Source organism: Pipistrellus hanaki (assembly GCF_964339955.1).
Source record: "Pipistrellus hanaki genome assembly, chromosome: 1".
In the NCBI taxonomy this organism is placed as follows: domain Eukaryota; kingdom Metazoa; phylum Chordata; class Mammalia; order Chiroptera; family Vespertilionidae; genus Pipistrellus; species Pipistrellus hanaki.
This window is the reverse complement of record NC_140503.1, coordinates 173,267,908-173,290,405: the sequence shown is the minus strand read 5'-3', so window position 1 is coordinate 173,290,405 and position 22,498 is coordinate 173,267,908. Positions and strand designations below refer to the sequence as shown.

Below are 22,498 nucleotides of genomic sequence, written 5' to 3'. Positions count from 1 at the left end.
TGTTAAAGCTGTCTGAGCCATCCTCTGCAGGAAAACCCAGGTGTTGTCTCTCAGCCAATGACTGAGACTTGCACCAATCAATCAGAAATACACAAATTATACACCAATGAGAACTGCACTATTTGGACCAATCAGAACTCAAAGTTGGAAATGTCATTAGTGTAAAACTAAGAACTTGAGAGGGGACTTTCTTTATGACAGCCTGCGTTCCCTTGGTTTCGGTGGAGCATGCTTTCATTTTCTGCTAGAGGCCGCCTCTCTGTGGTTTGCAAACACAGTTTACATGAGTAAAAAAATCTGTTTTCTAATGTTATGTTTGGAAATTTTTATTGACATTATCTTCAACTAGACATGCCAGTCTTTAATGTTTTCATTATATTTTTTAGACTGTTATTTAGATGTATTTTTAAATAAAAAATAATATTTCAAATTCCTACTTTAAAAGATCTCTTAAAAAAGCTTAGTGACAGAAATATATCGTTTAGATTTTTGGGCTCCTGCTCCCCTCCAAAAAAAAAAAAAAAAAAAAAAATGCTTAAATGCGACAGAGCATACCCTGTGCACAGTGCACATGAGTCTTTTCTTTTCCATGTTTAAAAGCAGCAGAGAAAACAAAGGTTGAATGTGAGCAAAACCGGAATATCTAGTAAAAAGTGATTTCTACTAACTTTAATATTAATATACTTTTGAATGGAAATATTGCTATCTTAGCTCATAATAACTTGTATTTATTTTTTGACAGAGTTTGCATCTATGTAAATATCATTCTTAATGGAAATCCTTTGTATTTAAATTATTCTCTTTATAAGAAAAAAGTATCAAGTGCCTAAATGTTCTTGGGATTTTTAATCAAAATGTCCTATGACAATATTACTTTAAAGTCTATTTAAATATTTATTGATCATTCATACATTATTATAAAGGGGAACATAATTTACCAAAATATGCCTCTTGGCATGTTGATTATTTTAAACTAATTTTACATACTTAAACGCAAGAAACACACACACACGAATAGACAGGAGAGAAAGTGAAGGGATTAAACAAGGCACATATATATGCAAAGCCCATAGACACAGACAACAGTGTGTGGAACTGCCCAGAGGAAAGGAAGATACAGGGGTACCAGAGGCGGGAAAATGGGATTGGGGGGAAATAAGGCATCTTTGACAATTAAAAAATAAAATAGAATAAAAGATAAGGATGCCTTTCAATCTCTAGCAGCTCTTATCAGTGGAGAAGGCAGCAGCTTAAATCTGCACAACAACCTAACCCTTGTTTACAGTGCTTTTCCCGGTAACCTCCCATAACTGACTCACCCCGACTCCCAACATCTAATTTTGTCTTTATCTGAAGATGGCCCTTAAGGTGATGGCTTCAGCCATTCAGGGGGTTACTCAGTTTCCCGGGCTCTCTCCCCTGCATATACGTGGTGCACATGTTGTTAAACTTCTGTTTGTCTTTATACTATTAATCTGTCTTATATCAATTCAGTTCTTAGGCCAGAAAAAGAACCTAGAAGGAAATATTTTTTTGCCCCTACATCTACATATATGATAAAAAAAAAAAAAAAAAAAAAAAAAAAAAAAAAAAAAAAAAAAAAAAAACTGGTATCATGTGATGGAGAAAAATCAAGAAAAATATTAGGGAGAGGGTAAAAATTAATGCTCATAAAACAGTTTGCTGATCCTTCCGTTAAAAGTGCTACAAAAATAAGAACAGAGGCAGAAATAAATGGCATAGGCTTTCATCCAACTCCACCACTTACTGACTCTTACATTTGTTACACAACTCTCTTTGTTTTTCTGTAAAACCTAAAAATAACATAAGTTTCATAGTGTGTGTGTCTGTGTATAAAGTTAGAAAATAAGTAAGCAGATGCTTAGAAGAGTGTATGACACATAGAAGTGTTGTGCATGTTATTATTATTATTATTATTTTAATATCATCATTTTCTCTAAGGATAGAATAGAAAGGATGAATTTATTGTACAGAAAAATCCCTACACACATTTAACAAACATGTGTGGGTCAGTCTATATCTTTAAATATATACACACACACACATATATATACACACATATGTGTGTGTGTGTGTGTGTGTATATATATATGTGTGTGTGTGTGTGTGTGTGTGTGTGTGTGTGTGTGTATATATATAACTACATGTCTGTCCAACCGGTAACTACTATGATGCACACTGACCACCAGGGAACAGATGCTCAATGCAGAAGCTGCTGTGACACACACTGGCCACTTAAAAGTAAATGGCATCGCAGACCGGGCACCCACAAAAAAACACTAGGCTTCCCCACAGGCCTGCCACCACCCTGGATTGACACCTTAACAAATCACAGTCAACACTGCCGAGACCCCATGGTGCAAAATGCAGCCCACAGCCCATTCCAGCCTGGAAATAGTGGCTGTGGGCGCTGGATAATGATGTCACATAGCCACGCCCAGCTCCCTTTCTCTAGCAACTAGCCTGCTTGGAGTTTCTTCAGCCCAGGAACCCAACTTGCTTTATTACCAGGTGCAAACATTTTACACTTTAACCAAATGTTTGTGAAGTGTTTTCCTGTGCCTCATCTCATTTGATCCTCACAGAAGTCCTTGAATAGGTAGATAAAAGAATCAGTAGAATTCTATTTTCTCTTCATTAGCAAGACACTAATAGCAATATTAAAATATTTCTTCTAATTAATTTCCTTTCAATGTGCAGGAATCCATGCACTGGGACACTATAGATAGATAGATAGATAGATAGATAGATAGATAGATAGATAGATAGATAGATATAGATATATAGATATATATATAGATAGATATAGATATAGATATAGATATAGATATAGATATAGATATAGATATATATAGATGTATATATGCCTAAATGTGACACTATGACACACTGACGGCCAGGGGGAAGATGCTCAATGTAGGAGCTGCTTCTTGGTGGTAAGCGCGCTCCCTCAATCCCTGCTCCCCAGCAGGCTGCCCCAATGGGCCCCAATCAGGACTGGGTGAGACAGGTTCTGATTGGTGACTTGACAGAGGGACCCATCCATGAATTCATGCATGGGCCTCTAGTATTATAATAATACCTTTCCCTGTCCTTTGGTTCTGAGTTAATGGACCCAAGTGTGCTCTTTTTGAAAGAAAAAGTTTTAAGAAATAGCAATAGTTCAAATAGTTTTCCCTTAATGAATTAATTTAAGGTTCTCTCAAAAAGTAAAAGTATTTAAATAAAGGGAAATAATTTATATAAAAGGAAACTAAGAAAGGTAATATGTAGAAGTAATCAAATTAATGTAAGAACAAAGTGGCTTTGGAAAAGAATAATTAAGAATTAGACAAAAGAAAAAAAAATGTGACCTGGTATTAAATTTTGTCTGGGACTTAGGCTTCGGAGGTTTTTAAGGTCTAATACTGCTTCAGTGAGGAAAAATATGTTTTAATTAACAGTAAGCAAAAGTAGCCAGTACTTTTCTGAGTTTAAGCAGGCTATCTTCTCCTTAGCAGTAGAGAAGCTGCAATGACAAAATACAAGCAAAAAGACAAATCAAGTAAAACTCCCTTGGAAAGAAGAGGGATGTGTAAGAATTATTGGAGAATGTAATTAATTACATGGAGCTGTGTATCTGACCTCCATAAAGAAAACGTGAAACATTTGTTGTAACCCTGGTTATAAACCTACAATCTCTAGTAAGCATTTTATAAACTATATTATGAGTTAGAACCTGATTGGGGGGAAAAATAGAGAAAAGAAACATGTTTTCTATAGCATTCAAGTATATTTATATCCCCCCTACTTCTTTGGCCTTAAAATACAATATTTATGATTCTAAACTGAAAGAAAAAAAAAGAAGAAAAAAAAAGACCTCTAGTAGGGTTGGTTTTGTTTTGTTTTGTTTTTCACTTGAAGTACACTAAAATATGTAAAAGTTATAAAACTTTCAGTTCACAATAATGAAAATGGTGTCTTACACACACAAGAAGAAAAAAAAAAGAGGAAAGAGAGAAGGTAGACAAGGGGTGAGTGAGGGAGGAAAGGAGAGAAAAGGAGAGTATCCTTAGGGAACTTGAGTTTGTAGTGTTATATACCTTTATTCCTGGATTATTTTCATTATATAAATACTGAGGAAGCTCACTGAATATTAAAACTGTTTGATTGCGCCAAAACCGGTGTGGCTCAGTGGTAGAGCGTCGGCGTGCAGACTGAAAGGTCCCAGGTTCGATTCCGGTCAAGGGCATGTACCTGGGTTGCGGGCACATCCCCAGTAGGGGGTGTGCAAGAGGCAGCTGGTCGATGTTTCTCTCTCATCGACGTTTCTAGCTCTCTATATCTCTCCATTCCTCTATATAAAAAATCAATAAAATATATTTTATAAAAAAAACAAAACTGTTTGATTGCAATATATGTTAGTTTGGATTATATGATACTATCATCTTATATACTACTCCAAAATGGTCCCATATTAAAAGCAAGTCAAATATTCTTCAAGTTATGATAATTACTCAAGCTGAATTCAGTAGTGACTCTTTTAGCATTACAGCTACATATCTCTAAATACATTTTGTTTTTCTAAAAATATTTTTTTCTATAATTATTAAACATTGATTTTTGGATTTGATTTTTTAAAGCAAGCAGCAGTTATTTTTCTTCACATCCGCATAATAATCTTCTTCACACTTGTCCTTTGGCTATGCAATTCTCCCCCACATAACTCTAATAATTAAGCTTTATCTATATTTCAAGTTACAAACTAAAATCGAGTGCTTTCTTAAAGTAGCCAGCGTTTTTCCCCACTCAAAGTTAACATGCATTAAAACCATTAACTATTAACTCAGGATTCTTGGAAATGGTATTTAATCTACATCAGCCTCAATTTCCTCAATTACAAAATAGAAACAACAGGATATGTTTGGCAAAGTTATTTTCAGAATTAAATTGTTTTCTGTGTACCTGGCATGTAGCTGGGCCTAATAACGGATGAAAATGAACTTAAAAAATTTCTTTTTTCCCTACAACAATTCTGTTTTACCCATTAGAAATAAGGACAAATGCCTTTATTATCAAGCTGACTGTTTAATTTAGATCAGTCAACAGAGAAGTGTCAATTATTTTAATTGCACTTTTTTTTTATGAAAAACATGTTTGATCTTTTTTTGTTTGTTTTATTTTGTATTCCATTGTTTTTCACCTTCCCACGATCAAGAATTACATGAATATACTTCAAAATGGGTGTCTCCTCCAGTCAGAAACCTTGTACCTGTGTAATATCAGAACCAAAGGGGAAGCGAAGAATCATTTCGTTCTTTTATGGTGGAGATGAAATTCTAAAGGTTAGACCCATCTGTTGAGGCACAGGGAAACCTCTAAGCCAGGATGCTTAAGAAATCTCCTTACTCACATTTCCCAGACCAATTTTGGATATTTATTTTATTTCCATAATCCCATTCCTAAATGAAATAAAAGCAACGAAACAAATTTAACAAAACTTGCATGAAATGGCACTTTAATACTTGAAAGGCAAAAAAAAAAAAGTGTTCCTGTACTATTTATGGGCCCAGATAAGTAAGGCAAAAAAACATGTGCACAAGATGGATTGAGAGTCCTTAACCTAATAACCCAGTCTCTCCCTACAGCAAAACATGTATGCAGGGTTTATGCCAAAGGGGTTTCCCCCCGTTAGGACATTTACATAGGAAACATGTTATACCTTCCAGTTTGGTTCTGGATTTATGTATTCGCATATAGGGTCTCAACTGTCCAGGGTCTGACCTTCAGAATCCTAACACGTTCTTCATGCTCCTACGTTGCTTCAACCATTCAATCTTGCTGAATATATGGACACAACCTCCCCTGGATGACTCTGGTGGCTCCCAGGTCCTTCTGGGGACAGCTGCAGCGCAGCTCACATAGATATTAGGTAAAGCACACGTGTGATGTGAGTCAAGGTGACAAATTAGGTGAAGCTTAAATACATTTTAATGAAAAACATATAAGATAGTGGGAGGACAGACTCCGAAACAAATACATCTGGTTGAAATGTCAGTTTGCAACTTTCTCGTGTTTAGTTTGACTGATCATAATGAAACAAACCTTGTCCGAGTTTAAGTCATTCCAGAAACTACTGCTCATAGAATGTTGTCAAGCTTAAAAGAGAGAATGTGAATAAAACATGTAACAGTACTGGCACAAACAGGTATTGGCTATTCTTTTGGTCTCATCATCCCATTGAAGACATCCTGACAATTTTGGTGTTCAGAATCTTCGGCCTTTCTTCTTGGGATTCCTATTATTTCTTGTTCTTTACTGATTTATATACACTCACTTGAAAGTCGCACTATTCTCTTTGGCCCACTTTTATATTTTCCAGAAGCAAGGTCCTTCTCTCCTCAGTTTTAATTCCATTCTTTTCTAAGTTCAAATAAAAATAACTTAAGTTCTCTTGAGATCTGATCGTGGAAACACTTGGCCAGTCTTTTCCTTGATCCCACAGGTGGCCCTTGATTGAGAATTTCACCTTCATCAGATTTTCCAAAAATGCAAATTTTTGCCCAACTGTATTTACCCGAATGACTAATTTCTAGGTTCTTCAGTCCTTGACCAAGGATTGTTATTAATGGTCTTTCCATTCTGTAACATACACTTAGTTACTTGCAGCATGCCTGGTTGGTCCAGAGTATTTCCCTCTTAAATTGAGATTAAACTTTTTCATACTTAGACTCACACAACCCATACTCAGAAACCTCCTTAGTCTTTAAAGGCTCTGACATGAGTAGCTGACCTGGTGAAACGGACTTCAGTGGTCTGCCTGTCCTAGGAGGGAAGGTCACAACCCTGGGTTGGTGGTGACACCACAAATGTTAGTACCAAAAACAAAAACAAATAAAAGCCCTCTGGCATTTTGTCTGGGGTTATCACTCACTGGAATTGCTTTCAACTTCTAAAGCTAAATAGCACGTACTGAGAATTTTCTTTGTGCCAAGTACTAACTTTCATGAGCCTCCAATCTTTAAAATCCAATCCAGGTTTTGAAATCATAAACAATCTTTTTTATTGTGGGAGACAGTGGAAACATTTTTTCCTATGGATTAGTTTCTAACGTTATATACTGGGAGCAATAACATCTTGGGTCCTGGCAATAAAACATGGAAGGAATCAAACTATAAAAATAAAGTGCTATCCCCGAGTGTTATTGTGAGGAGACTGCTAACAGATGTTTTCCTCTTGTCCATGGTACAGGGGGAGATTTTCCTATTTTGGATCTAACTTCATTTTCCCCTGAATGAATTGTGAAGTCCCCCCAAGTTTAAGTGTATTATCTGTTGCTATCAGTTTGTGTGGGCATAGACCTCGCTTAAGTCTGCTCTACATTACTATTTCAATGCCCTCGCCACCCCTTCTCTCCAACCCCCGACTGTGTGTCAGAGAAAGCTAAGGCTGTCCAAAGGCGAGGGGTCCTCACTGTTGTGACATTTCATTTATCTGGGCAGCAACATGCCTGAAAGGCAACTGCCTAGTTCTAAGTAACGTATGGAAGACAATCAAACCCAGTTAAGCAAACAAGTGTTGACATATTAAATCATGCTTGAACCAAGAGAGCAAAAACAGATGACACACGAAACCTTCTACAGAGAACTTTAAATCAATAAATAATACAGGTCAGTCTGGTTCTAAAAAAAGAAGCTTTTAGCATTGGGAAATACTGGGGCTTGGTGAAAGAGATGGGGAAGTCACTCACAAGAGCAAGGAATGATGTTGCTTTCTAATTGTGAGATGCAAAACTCAAGTTCCTGTGAGAAAGGAAAGGCTGGGAGCACTGGGAAACCTCGGTGGAATCACCTCACATTACTTTCCAATCCATAAAATGGAAAGTAAAATTTGGATAGTCTTATTCTTTACTTTAAAATAAAGTCCTAATGGACCCCTTTCAAAGCGCTTTGAATTTATAGAGGAAAAGCCCTTATGCATATGGAGCAGTGTATTATTATTCTCCTTCACAATCACACAGCAGGGGCTTCGGAGCATTCTTTCTCCAAGTCTCCTTCCCACTAACAATTCCATCAAAGAAATGGAGTTATCCATCAGTCAGATTATCATTTGCTCTAATTGTTACTTTCCCCAAATTGTGGCTCTTCTTTCTTTCTGTTCTTTCTTTCTTTCCTTTTTTTCTCTTTTCTTTTTCTTTTTTAAAACTGTACCTAAACAGCACTCAAATGAGCAGGGTATCTTCAAGCTCAGAAAAGGATAAAAGGATAAAAGCATACCAACAAATTATTTTAGTTCTTAACAGTTGAATCCCTACTGGTCAGCATTAAATGCAGATAAAGCACTTAAGCACCAAAGAGAATCAAATACTGGAAGATGAGAGGCACATCCTGGGCCAGAAATAATAGGATACAAAAGCATTGTCATAGAATGAAACCAGTTATGAGATCATGGACAGGATAGAATTTACATTTTTTTATTGTTACTGTTCATGAGTGATATACTTTCTAGAAAGAACTATGTCAGGAGTAGAGGCACCATTCTTTCTTGCTTTCTGATAATTGGCACATCCTTCTGAACTAATGTATAAATTAAATTTAAAGGCAATAAATGATGTAGTTTAGATAAACACACTTTTATCCTTTGAGTAGAATAAAGTGGATATATAAATAAACCAATTAGATTGATACCTGGAAATCAAGCTAAGCCACTTAGTGTTTTGTATAAACCTCAAAAGGGATTGGTATTTCAAGGTTAATGCATAGAGCTGTACTAACAAACCTGATACAGGTGGAGCACAAATCATTTAACATCCATTGTCTTAGAAATATGGCCAAAAAAAACTTAAAATGTTGGCTACTCCCCAAAGAGGGCATTGGGTAAAACATTGTGTCCTTGGGCACAAGACAATCAAATCAAGAGACTTCTTGAAGGGAGGTAAGATCTCACAACCTTCAAGAATAAAAATTCATGGCCTTCACTGGGTGAGCTTTGAGGATGTAAATTTACACTAGTGATCAGCAACCACCAAGCCTTACATTGCAGTCACCTGAGAAGTTTAAAAAAATAAAATATTGATTTCCCCTGCTAGCACCACACAATGGAATTTTAATTTCTTATAGGTGCATCCAGCAACAATATGGTTTAAAATTATTGCACTACACTGTAAATGTTGAGAACAGCAAAATTGGGTAAAAGTGGTTCTCCCAAATACTTCCTCAGTAGAAAAAAATGTTAAATCATATGAGGAAATCCCATAGGTCAATGAAAAATCAAGCTTCCCACAAAGGAATAGGTCATTCTAAAACAGGAATGATTAGAATATGGGTGCCATTTATATATATATATATTTTTTTGCTACCATGCTGTGGTTTGATTTCCCCCCCAAATTTGCCAATATTGTCTATTTATAATAATAGTACAAATAATTGACAGTAAATATGATTCTTAAATCAAATGAAATTAGTAGAATTATATATATCCAGCCCAAAATGTTAATAGTGTCAGTATTGAGAAACCTTGATTAAAAAGAAACAAAAACAAATGCAGAGTATGTTCTAAAACTTTAATAGATCTGATCCACAAAATTATTATTATTGTTGTTGTTGTTGTTGTTATGTGTAATACCTGCAAATGGATGAAATGACTTAGCAACTTAATTGTCCTGATGGTGGTAGTTTAGAGCAGCAGACACACACACACACACACACACACACACACACACATCACACATACTCTGTACTTCATAATTGCCATCTTTTGTCAAAATTTAGAAATCAAAATTAATTTATTTTGTTGCATAACAGAGCATACCAAATAGAACCAGAATTTCAACCTCTTTGACTTTTTTTGGTAATGTGCCTAATTAAAAATAACCAGGCTCTCCAATGCATAATTACAGGAGCACCTAATACACTATATTTCCAGCCAATTTTTATTTCAAACATAAATATGCACCAGAAGTATGAATGATCGACATATTACTCCCTGCAGTATCTGTACTGCTTCTGAATCACAGCTCTTTCTTCAGCTAAGTCTTTTCACTACATTTTCCTTGCTGTGCAATCATTTCTCAGTTGGACAATTAATAAGTGCTTTTTCTCCACAGCCCTCTGTGTATAACACCTCTTACCCTGAATTTTAGCATGCATTATATACCTTCTTCACTTTGACTGGTTTTGGCAGTGACCCACAATCTAAATTTCTGCCTCCATTTGATATAAATGAAACTATAATTATCTAGGGGTAATTTCAAATTACTACTTCATCCCACTAGCAACTGATGAAGATTAGTGGTCTTGCCTTGCATCTGAGTAAGTCAGCAACATAATCACAAGAGAAGTCAGCAGGCAACATTTGATTCATGTGAACTCAATTGCTTCTGTCAAACACATTCACTTCAATAAAAAGCAGAAACTTCCAAAATGGGTTTTTGCTAACCATTTTGTACTCAAAAAAATTTTCATATGACTCTTAAGGGGAAAGCACAGCACGGATTTCATCAGAAATAATAATAAATCACAAGTAGGAAAACATACTTGTATAAATGGATTTAATACATTATTAGTTTCTGAAAATAAAGAACATTTCAAAGAAATAAATTTGTATACTTAAAAGCTGTTTATTATAGAAAATTCAGGCATAAAAGTAAGCCTTAGAAAAATAAATGAACTCTATATTTTAAGTTAATACAATGGAAACCATAGAATTCTGTTACCTCGTTAAAGCCAGATTATCAGGGAAAATGTAGTCAATTTCTCTTAAAGGGAGTTCAGTGAGTGGGCATAAAGTTGACAGGTCAGTGACTTGCTAAATGGGCTAAGACTCCAGAACCACTTTTTTGTTGTCTTCTGAGTTTAAGCCCATGTGTCAGTGAGCTGCTCAGTAGTCCCAATCCTGAAAGTCTAGTCTCCAAAAGCCTTTTTGAGTCAACGCATCATGCCCTGCACATATATCAGGTCACGTGAGCCAGATCTGATAGCAACTACCAGATCACCTCCTAATATGAACTTTTTAAGTATTAATATATGAAAATCATTAGAATAGATTTATTCAAACATCAGCTTATTATAGTTATATCCTTAATTAAATTCCAATAGAGGTAAAACTAAGAAGATAGCTCACTTTCCTATCTCACTATGACCAAAGTACATTATCTCCATTCTAGAATATTGAACATTTTATTTAAGGGGCAAAAGAATACAGAACAATACCAAAATATGATTGATGAGATATACACAAAGCCTTCCTATTTGACATAATAATTACCCATTTTCCAAATGCATTTATCTTTCTATCACTAGAAGATGCAGAAATGAACTCAAAAGACATTTGGGGAATTTCATGTATTACATCAACTGTAACATGAAAGTATGCTCCTTTACCCATTTGAGTATCCAGTTTCACATTTATATCAATAAAAAGTTTTTCATTACATATTTTATGTGAAAATTTTAAAAAAAGACCTATGTTATGGTATCAAGTAATCTGAGGGCAAAATTTTGTCTAGCAAACCAAAATCTATGCTCTAGTACTCATTGCTCTTTGTCATATTGAGGACTTTGACAACTTAGTGACAACAACAACAACAACAAAAAATTGGGTTTCTGCAGTTCAACCTGAATATTCTCATAGTCCATGCAGATCATTGTTTGATATTAATCTTATATGTAAAAAAAGAAACTGAGTTGTTAAATGTAAATATATAATAAGGCCACCTTTTCAACATATTCCAGTATATGATGTTTTAAGTTCTACTAAAATCACTAAGATAGCCTCTATAATAGTTAATATATCATGGGCCAATCACATATGATTTAATACCTTGAAAATTTGGCCTGAGAATCTTAGGACTAAGAAAGAATGAATTTAAAATTCATCAACTCTGTAAACAAGGATATTTTCAACTGATAAATACAAAGATAAATAAATCAATAATTTTAAACCACAGTATTATTTTATGCCTTTGCACATTCTATTTCCTCACTTTGAATTTGTTGTCCCTACCTTTTGATTTTTTTCTCATTCCTTAAAGAACATCACCACTGCCATTGAGGATTATGTAGTCTGATAGGGGTGGGGAGAATCATTAATCAAATAATAACAAATAAGTGCAAAATTATAAATCTAATAGGTTATTTAAGGATCAATTATATGAGTAAATAACAGGCCTGACTTAGTCTTGAAGGGTCAGAGAAAGCCTTCCTGAGGAAGAAGAGTTGGACCACAGAGCTGAAGGATTAGTATGAGTTATCCCAGCATTAAGGAGGTAAAAAAAAATGTTTAAGGGAAGGTAACAGAATTATAGAAGAATTAGTGAAAGTGAGCAAATTGCCTTTGAGAAATTGGAAGTCAGTGTGACTAGTGCATAATGTATGGGAAGAGCATAGTTTAAGATATCTCCAGAGAGATAATAGGGTCAAAACCATACAGGATCTGCCCTAACTGGTTTGGCTCAGTGGATAGAGGATTGGCCTTTGGACTGAAGGGTCCCAAGTTCGATTATGGTCAAGGGCATGTACCTTGTTTGCAGGCACATACTCAGTAGGGGGTGTGCAGGATGCAGCTGATCAATGTTTCCCTTTCATCGATGTTTCTGACTCTATCCCTCTCCCTTCCTCTCTCTGTAAAAATCAATAAAATATATATTTTAAAAAGCAACCATGCAAGATCTTAAGCTACTGTAAAAACTTTATCTTAAAGAAAACTACTGAAGTATTTCAAGTGTATGTGTTGCGGTTAGGTGGGGCCTGATGATATGTGTGTGAAACAACCAGATTTGCATTTTTGAAGACATAATACATTCACATGGCTATAATAAAAAACTACATATGAAGTCATTGGTTGAATTTGATAGTAAAGATCTAACGAGATATGCTTATAGATTGGAGGGACGAAAACAGAGACATAAATGATTTTACAAGATAGTTGGGTTGCCATTTTTATAATTATTTTGTAATAGATTAGAATTGGGTAGTGAGTAGAAAGGAGATGTTAAGAATGATTCATAAAATTCTGGCCTGTCAAAGGTATTTCTAAAACACTGAGATCTTCACTTAAAAATTTGGGGATAGCAGAATAAAATCATAAAATATAGCAGTGATGGCGAACTGGGGTGCACAAGAATTTTTAAAGCATGCAATAACTGACTATTTAGTCAGGGTTACTGGCCTTTTATCGCTTAAATGGTCAAATGAAAGATGCCAGCTAACACAATAGCCATCTGTTGTGAATGAACCAAAAGTATATCCATTTTTTGTTAGATTGGCAAATGTGTGTCTGTGCGTGCGCACGCGAGCACAGACTTAAGTAATTAGCTTATGTATTCCATGAGATGAAAAAGGTTGGAAATCTCTGGTTTAGCTTTATGGTGGAATTTTATAAGACACTATGCACATACACTTACTTGCACGTACATATAGATATATATGTCTAGGGAATAGCTATGATGCCTTAATTTTCTAAAGCAAACCTTCAACAGTTAATTATTCAGTGAGATGTTATTTATAGAATAAACATTTGGATTTCCTCATAGTACGACCAGATACTATTTGTTCACTGGAAAACACCAAGAGGCACTATTCATACAGACTCACTACATTCTGTACAGCAGCCTTCATGACCCTGCAGCTTTGTTCCTACTACTACGGTGGAGTAGTGAACACACTGAGCAGAGTCCAGTTAGTGACCTTTCCTACAGTATGGACTATTCGGCTCACCCCATTGTCTCTCAATTAAGTCTCTTTTCAATTATTAAGGGAAGAGTGTGCTAAGAGAAAAGCATTCATCTAATGCCTGCACTAAGACACATTCCATCAAGACACTACTTCTCCAATATATTTTCATCATAAAGGTATTATTTTAATCCCAGCAGTAATAAAAATGTATCCTCTACAAATGCAGAGGTCTTTCATACCTTCTGTCAATCCAAATGAAGACAAAGGTCATTGTGCTCTGTACTAAAATAACCACATATTCTTCAAAATTACATAAACAACTAATCATATAGAGCAAGTTGCTTTATAATACTAGCAAACACAGTTTTAGATAAAATTTGTATTGTAAATATTTTAGAGAACAGAATGAAATGTACTCAATGGGTTATATTTGTTTCCATAATTACATATAGCCTCGCCTTATACTAAGAAGACTGCTTAAAAAAAAAAAAAAGTTAAGGTAAAATTAGTTAGAACTTTCCTTTAAATCCTATTCTGAATAAAAAATAATTCATTTCCCTGACAATGTTAAAAGCATTCCGAAACATAATTTTGACTTAATAAAACTTTGTGTTTATGTGTGTGTGTGTGTGTGTGTGTGTGTGTGTGTCTAGAAATGTAAATTACATGACAAAACACCAACCATACACTTAAATAAAGGAGACACAATACATATGAGCTGATGTTGAAAGAGGAAATTTTTTAAATGGTGCAATGTACTGTTAGAGAGAAAAAATTAAGCAGCATCACTGTGATTTACAGGTAACTTCCCTAGTTTGGTTTCCCTGGATTTATAATAAACCCACACTCAGGCCTGAACAAGCTTGAACAAGTCTGATTCACATTATATATTGGATTTAGCAAAAACATGCACCTGAAGCTACCCAGGTGGGACTAGGGTGACGACTCAATATTTGGTTTTCTCCTCAGTTAATACACATTAACTCTCATTGCCTCTTTAGTACATGCATATCATGATGAAAGCAAGTGCAGGTTCATAAGGATAAATGATTTTTTAAGAAAAAAAAAATCTTCCTTATAAGCTGTTCTTACTTTCACATAAAGTACTATCTTCTTCAAAAAAGCCACTGATAAAAAATCCAAATTTAACAGGGCAACTCACTACATTGTGGGCAAGATGAGAGTATTTTCAAATGAAGAGGGAAGACTGTATGATCCAGTTTCAATTTAAAATAAAATTAAAATAAAAGAAATCTCCAAGTGCAAATTGCTCTGAAATAACCTTTTTGTATTAGCTCTCTTTCCACGCAGTTGTTTCTCGGCTCTACTCCCTGCACCTCCAGAAATGACCTGTAAATGTTTAAAAACAAACACGCCGTGGCAATGATATGTAAATAACACAGTAAACCAAGTCCTGCAGCTCACAGATATTTCCCTATGGAGTGCATATGGCTGAACTTATCATCGGAAGAATTTTTAAAAGGCAGTTAAAAGTATGCCCGAACAAGTCTCATCTACGATTTGCATCTGAATTTTATAAAGCAAGTGGCATTACCATTTTCTCTTCATGGAGGGAAAATAACAGTAGAGAGGCAGATGATAATCATACCAATATAGTTACATGCAAAGAGATCATCCCTCAGCTTGAGTTGTTAAAATAAAATAAAAATAAAAAAATAAAAAACTTCTGAAACTTCTGAAAGCAAGATGTATAGGAAATACTGCACTTCATATAAGATACTTTCTATTAAGGATGTATAGCCAATAAAATAGAACATTACATCTATCATCGTTGCCAGCCACTTTAAAACCCCAAGAAGAGAGATATCAAACCAAAGAAGAAGTCATCTCCATCAATCAGCCAAGGAAAAGGCCGCCTGCCCATCATCCTCGGAGGAAACGCCTTCCAGGACCCACCTGAGGCAGACAGCCCCTGCGGACGCGCAGGCAAGCCCTTACCTTGGCAGGTGCCGTTCTTCTCCTCATAGCCGGCCTTGCACATGCATTTCCCGATGGGCACCAGCCACTCCCCTTCGGCGCTGCAGTGCATTCTGGGCGGCTCCTCGGTCACCGAGTGGTTGACGCAGGAGCCCGCCACCTCCAGCAGCTGCGAGGAGTCGGCCCCGGTGATGGTGTCGGGGAAGACGGCCAGGTGCCGCACCACCGAGGGGCAGCGCTTGTAGTAGACGCGCACGGAGACCAGCGCGATGCAGGCGCCCAGGTCCTGGAAGGCGAGGTAGAAGCCCGCTTTGCGCAGCGGCCCCACGTCCCGGACCTCCGTGTTCAGCTTCATGACCCGGTCCCCGAGATCGAGTTCCGTGAAGCTCTCGTCGGCGGCGATGGTGTCGATCTTGATGTACTGGTTCTCCTTGATACTCCTCCCGTGCTCGTCGTCCGACTCGAAGTAGTACATATTGAAGGTCTCCTTGCAGGTCCCCAGCCCGCCGGGAAGGCTGTTGCAGTCCCGCAGGGTGAACTTGAGCTCTATGAAGATCCGGGAGGCGCCTTCGTTAGAGATCCAGCTGGTCAGAAGCCAGTTGTTCTGGTTCTGCTCCATGACTTTGCACACCTGGTAGGTGTGGATAGGGGCATAGTTTTCATCCACTTCGCCGATCTCTTCCCACTGCGTAATGGAGAGCAGAAAGCCATGGTTGAAAATTAGACAATAACCAGAAAAAAAATAGTCATTTCAGATGTGCAAATTAATGTATACTTGATGTATAGTTTTGAGAGGAGGAGCTATAGAGCAAGTATAAAATTAACTAAAATAGTAATTTATGATCTCCAAGTGTAACTCATATGTGAACATATATGAATAATATTACCCAGAAAATAACACCAACATGTATTTCAGTGTAAAAATAAAATATAGTTGAATGTGTATGCAATTAACAACAAGGGACAGTGAAAGAAAAATATGTATATTTGGAAGAAAATATATAAACTGAGAAGTAAATGAAGTCTTAGAGTTAAAAGAAACAATATTTGAAAGACACCAATAAGAAAATAGCAGTCAATGAGGAAAATAAAGAAAAATGTGACAAGTGAAATCACACTTACATACTTCTGACAGGTTACAAATAACACATGAATGTAATAAAGCTTGAAAGAAAAGTCATTAGTTTACAGTTAATAATGTATCTTTATTTCTTTGAACCAATCTGTGTTGGAATTTTTTACAAATTAGATAATTAAATGTTTATTCATAAGTTTATCCACTAATATAAACCTAGAGACATATAATATAGAGGTAAAAATTACAGATCAGTAATATGCAGAGCCTTGTCATCTCAAATACTGTGCTTTTATATCCTGGGAATGCATTAATTATTTTTTTACCAATGCATCATTTTATGCATGACCTTAAGAGTTCTAAGTATATACTAAATGTAGAAAACTTAAGTATAATTTATTCAGCTTCAAAAAATATTACTTGGTCAAAGAAGAATCTAATCCAATCCCTTTCCTAGTAAAATACTACTATTTTGAGAATCATAATGAATCATACCCTGTCTGAACAATATAGAAGCAATTGTTTTCTTTGTAAATATTTTACTATAATTTAAGAAATTTCTTAAACCTGTGGAAAAATCTGTGTAGACAAAACTATATGAAATTTTTAACTCTTTAAAATTGGCTGTGAAACACACAGAGCAATCCTGTATAATAAAAGCCAAATATCCTAAGTATCCAGTTGGCCATTGAACCAATCAAAGTGTAACATGCTAATGATATTCCAAGGCTCCTCCTCAACCCCTCACTGCACTGACCCCCAGGGGAAAGACAGTTAACCAGTCAACCCGTCTCTATGATATTCACTGACCACCAGGAGGAAGACACTCAGACCTATAGATGAGTGTGTTGTTAGGGTCTGGCCAATCAAGAGTGAGCAAGATGGGCCAGGCATGCTCTGGAGCCCTCCCTTGGTCCCACCCTGGCTGGCCAACCTCCTGTGTCCCTTCCCTGTCCTGCTCATGCACCAGTGGAGTCCGCTGGCCTGGACTGTACTCTTTTGCAATCCAGGATCCCTCGGGGGATGTCAGATCAGTTTTGGCCGATCCCACAGGCCAGGATGAGGGACCCCCACTGGTGCATGAATTCGTGCACTGGGTTTCTAGTGAAACCATAATGACTTTCAATAAATACAGAATGTGATTTCAGATATCAATGGAGATAAACTTGATAGGATCTCATTTATTCAGACACAAAATTAAATAAAGCATTATTTCCTGGTTCTGTTCAACTGACAAAAACATGACAAATGTGGAGTCCCAGGGATGCCCATAAATCATCTGCCTCTGATGGTCCTTCTCAAAATTCTGGCTGCCATTAGACAGGCATAGTAAAATGTGCTAATGAGGGAAAACTTCTGAGCTGCTTAAATTCACAAGAGAGAGACATCAAGATTTTATCTCTAACAACCTTCACATGATGGTGCTATGGAAAGCCTTAGTTCATTGCATTTCATCTCACTTTTCCTCTCTCAGAATTTATTTAAACTCCTACTTAGCAGTTTGCATTTATAACTCAGCTTTCTATTTCAGCACTCTGTCATTAATCTATACTTACATTTTTTTCCCTGATGCAATCCAGGGATCAATCTCTTTATTATACTTATTAATCATGAATGTCATGATTAATAATTCATGAAAAAGAGCACCACCACTAACCAAGTGAAAACAATAAAAATAACATACTGTAATGAGATTAATTAAAAGATATTCTTTGAATTAGTAAAATAGAAATAGCACTGAAATGTTCTCAGAAAAACAAGAATATCAAAATGCTACATTATCTTTGTTTTATATTTCAATTTATAATAGTCTTCTGATACAAAACACAGGAGATTTCAAATCTTTGGCTTTAATTCATGTGGAGAACTTCTATTTCTGCAACATATATTCCAATAGGACCCTGCTAACAAGTAAAAGGAAATGGACAAAAGGAATTGAAACAGCGGTTCTTCCAAAGTTATAAAGCAAGCATTTCACAGTCTTTGCCTGTACAAAGTTGAAGGTACCACAAATATTATTAAAAATGCAAGCCAAGAAGCGCTTGACAAGACAGTTTAATACTTAACTGCTTTGGGTGATAATTTCAAAGTCTGTGCATAAGTATCTGCTTCTCTGAATATTCTCAATTAAGAAGAGAAAAACTGTAATTTTCTTTGATGTTAAATTTATTATGATGGTATTTTATTTATTTTTATTTTCAAATATCCAAAATATAAATGAAGTCTCAAATTTTCTATGTCTAATGAATGAATAGAAATATTTTAATTTAAATAACCATGGCCATAAGCCATTCAAAGAATCAAACATATAATATATACACATTTCCATACATATCTTCTCCTATTTAGATAAATATGCTAAGAAATGGACAAATACATTTCATTTATTTTAAATTGGCTTAAATAAAACGTTGAGTTCTCCCAAGATTTCCTTCCCCCCTTTTAATACAAAGAGAATTTCCTGTCATGATCAGGAAAATCTTACCTATGAAAATGAAAGATGGAGAGAAAGTAAGTCATTAAGAACTTAAGAACCTGGAAGGTATATTCTTAGATACTTTTGCAAATGTCATATCCAGGAGATTACTGTCACATAATGAAGGGCCCTGATAGAAAACACAGTATTTTCTGCTCAATTGTGTTGTATTTCTTATAACCCATGGTTTAATAAAAGTATTTGCTAATCCTTTGATTACTATAAATGAGGTGCCTCGGCATTTTGAAAGGGTGTTCACTGATTGCAATATGGAGACTGCAGCTCTGTTCTTCCCATCCTGCCTCTGAGCCCAGGCTTCTGTGTTTGTTTCCTCTAGCTGCACAGACAGCTTGGGCTGGCTTGATTTCTCTCCTAGATGCCTGGGTTTGCTTCTTTTCCCACTGGACACTGAAAAGTCCAAGTCATTTGCATCCTAATCCTATGCCTGGCCAGGCATCACAAGTCAGCCACATTCATCAGAAGAGTGGGAGAGAGAAAGGACTTATTTTCATATCCACATGTGCATATGGAGTTACCAACTTTTACTACCTAAGCATTAAAAATTATTTTCTCCCTGTCTGCCTCTCATTGCTCTACTAGGTTTCCAGCCTTTCCAAAGTCCTAGGTCTCTCAGCCTCTTAGTATCATCCTCATTTCCAATCCTCTAGCCCATACATCCCTTTTTTTGCCTTCAAAGCTTAAAAACACAGATTCAGGAAGCAGCCCTTATATTATACCCCCAGGCCCAACACAAGATAAGGAACCATCAAATGAAGAAAATTGATTTTGACCTTGCAAATGATCAAGAGTGCCTAGCATCTAGTTCTGTTTTCATCATTGTGTTTCTGTGTACTTTGTTTTTTTTTTAACCACAGATCAATATATTAAGGTTAAATACAGAGGTAAGAAATTTTGTTGTAAAGGCCTAAAGAGAAACACTTGATTGCTCTTATACAGAGGGAAAAACCATCAGCCTGAAGTCTCAGTGTTAGTCCCAGCTCATCTATCATCTAGAGCAGTGGCTCTCTTTCTAATGCCTCGACCCTTTCATACAGTTCTTCATGTTGGGATGACCCCCAACCATAAAATTATTTTTGTTGCTACTTCATAACTGTAATTTTGCCACTGTTGATGAATCGTAAAGTAAATATCTGTGTTTTCCGATGGTCTCAGAATCCATAGCAGCAGTTCTCAACCTGTGGGTCACAACTGATAGCAACCCACAGGTTGAGAACTGACAGCAGAAAGGGTCTTAAAAGACCTGATTCTACTCCTCGTTTTTGAAATGAGAAAACTGAAGACAGGAGAACATAAAGAAATTTTCCAAGCTCACAAAAAGCAGGCTGAGCATCTCAGCAGCCCCGCTGCCTGTCTCCCATGTATGGATTTCTGTGCAGGATTCCCAGGACTGCACTGATTGCAACTATGCTCGGTCGCAAATAAATTCACAGTTTCTTCAGAGATCAATCCTCCCTTCCTTTCTTCTTTCTGTCCTAATTTGTTCTTCCTTCCTTCTCCCTTTTCTTTCCCTCCCCCTTTCCTTCCTTCCTTCTTATCTTTCTATCTCTATGTAACTTACACTCTGAAACATAGATAGGAGGATAGAGACATTTTTATCTTTTTCTCTACTATAACTCAGAGTCTGTCACCACAGGGCACAACATATGGCATTTGGCAGAGATTTTGTAATGAATACATAAATATCAAACATATAGCCAACCCTCTTTTTCCAGAGATGCACTAATTTGAAATAATTCAAATGTCATAAATATGATTTGTCTTTTGCTTGAACAAAAATAAATCTGATTCTTTGTAAAATCTCTGAATTTTATAAATTAAAATAAAAAGTATGAATTCATATTTTTTTAAAAATAGTCTTCAGCAAAAAGCTCTAAGCATTTAATGCATTTTCTTATTCCAATCATTTGTATAATTATTTTGTATTTAGTTTAGTATATTAACCTGTAAAACTATTTTTCATTCGCATTACATTTTACCAATTATAACTTTCAGTTTAATTTAGAAATACAATATTTTGAACACGATATGTTTTAAAATATGTGGGTTTTTTGTTTGTTTGTTTTTTCACTCACTAGCTTTCTTCATTGTTCTGTATAAATTAAAAACCAAAGATATGGCATATCAGTCAGTGACTCTATATTTCTTATTTCAATAAAATGAAATTAGGATTATTTTAGTGATTTTCTTTGGCAGAGAAATGTTACAATATGGCTCAGTATTAACTGCCTCCAGCTTCACTCCAACATGCCCAAAGCATAACTCTAAGATCACAATGTTTTGTATAATTTCTTTAAAAGGCTCCAAAGAAGAATCAAAGGCTTTCATTTTATTGAAAATATTGTTAGATATAATAGTATTGTGATTTTCACTGTGTGCATTTGTTTGTGTGCATGTGTGTGTATAATATGTTTCCTAACTTCACTGAAGATATCCTGACCTAAAAGTATTAACTTCTGTTTGAAAAAGTATTACCTCTCATGATTTTAGCAAGTGCGTGGGAAATAGTTTAAATATGGATTAGGCACTTTACCCATTTCATTCAGTGAGTAACACATTCTAATTGCTACCTCATAATAGTTTACCTTAAGTCTAGAATTTCTAGAAGTTTCCTGTTATTGCAAAAATCAAGTGAAACGCAATATTAAAAAAAAAAACCAGAAACTTCAAACACACCAGAGATCTTTTGGTTTTTTTCTTCTTAGAATCTAAATAATTATAGTAATTTTGATTTCAGATTTTTAGTTTCATTATTTCCTGTATTTTTTTTTCAATTTTGCATTACTGATTAAAATTAGGAGAAATATATGCAAGAACCCAAGTAAATTGCTTATTTTCTTCAGGTGCATGATGTATGATTAGTATTATTCTTCCCCCATAACATTTTATAAAATGTACTATGCTTACATACACTCATTATGTTTCCTTCCTGTTGAAAGTACAATTGAGCTCATTTGTCTATGTGAGCATACAGAAGTCTGCTATTGCCTAATACATATTCAATTCAATCCAGGACATTTATTGTGAGAAAAACCGGCCAGAAATTCCTCAAAGCATAAGTGACTTAGGAACATGATTAATGGCAGACAAGATGAGGAATCCTATTATTGTTGGGACTGACTTTTTTTTTCCTGTTTGTTATTATTAACTCTGATGTGTTACTGCTCACTCCATGCCACTTTTCATTAGGAATAAATACCATATTAGTAAGACCTGTGCATGTTGGGTCAAAATGGGGGGCCCTAGTCCATCTCTTTGCCCAGGGGCTGCCCAACTGCCTAAACAATGTGGTTCAAATAGAAGAGCTAACTACATATT

General features: G+C 35.7%; 1 protein-coding gene across 13 annotated transcripts in view; it reads right to left on the bottom strand.

Annotated features, from left to right (window-relative positions):
- Positions 1-22,498, bottom strand: part of EPHA5 (EPH receptor A5) — a 304,352-nt gene that overhangs the window by 220,979 nt on the left and 60,875 nt on the right. For all 13 annotated transcript variants that reach the window (XM_084889795.1, XM_084889801.1, XM_084889800.1 and 10 more), the window contains exon 3: positions 15,633-16,296. In XM_084889795.1, coding sequence (XP_084745921.1) covers positions 15,633-16,296 — 664 coding nt within the window. The remainder of the gene's footprint in view (positions 1-15,632; positions 16,297-22,498) is intronic.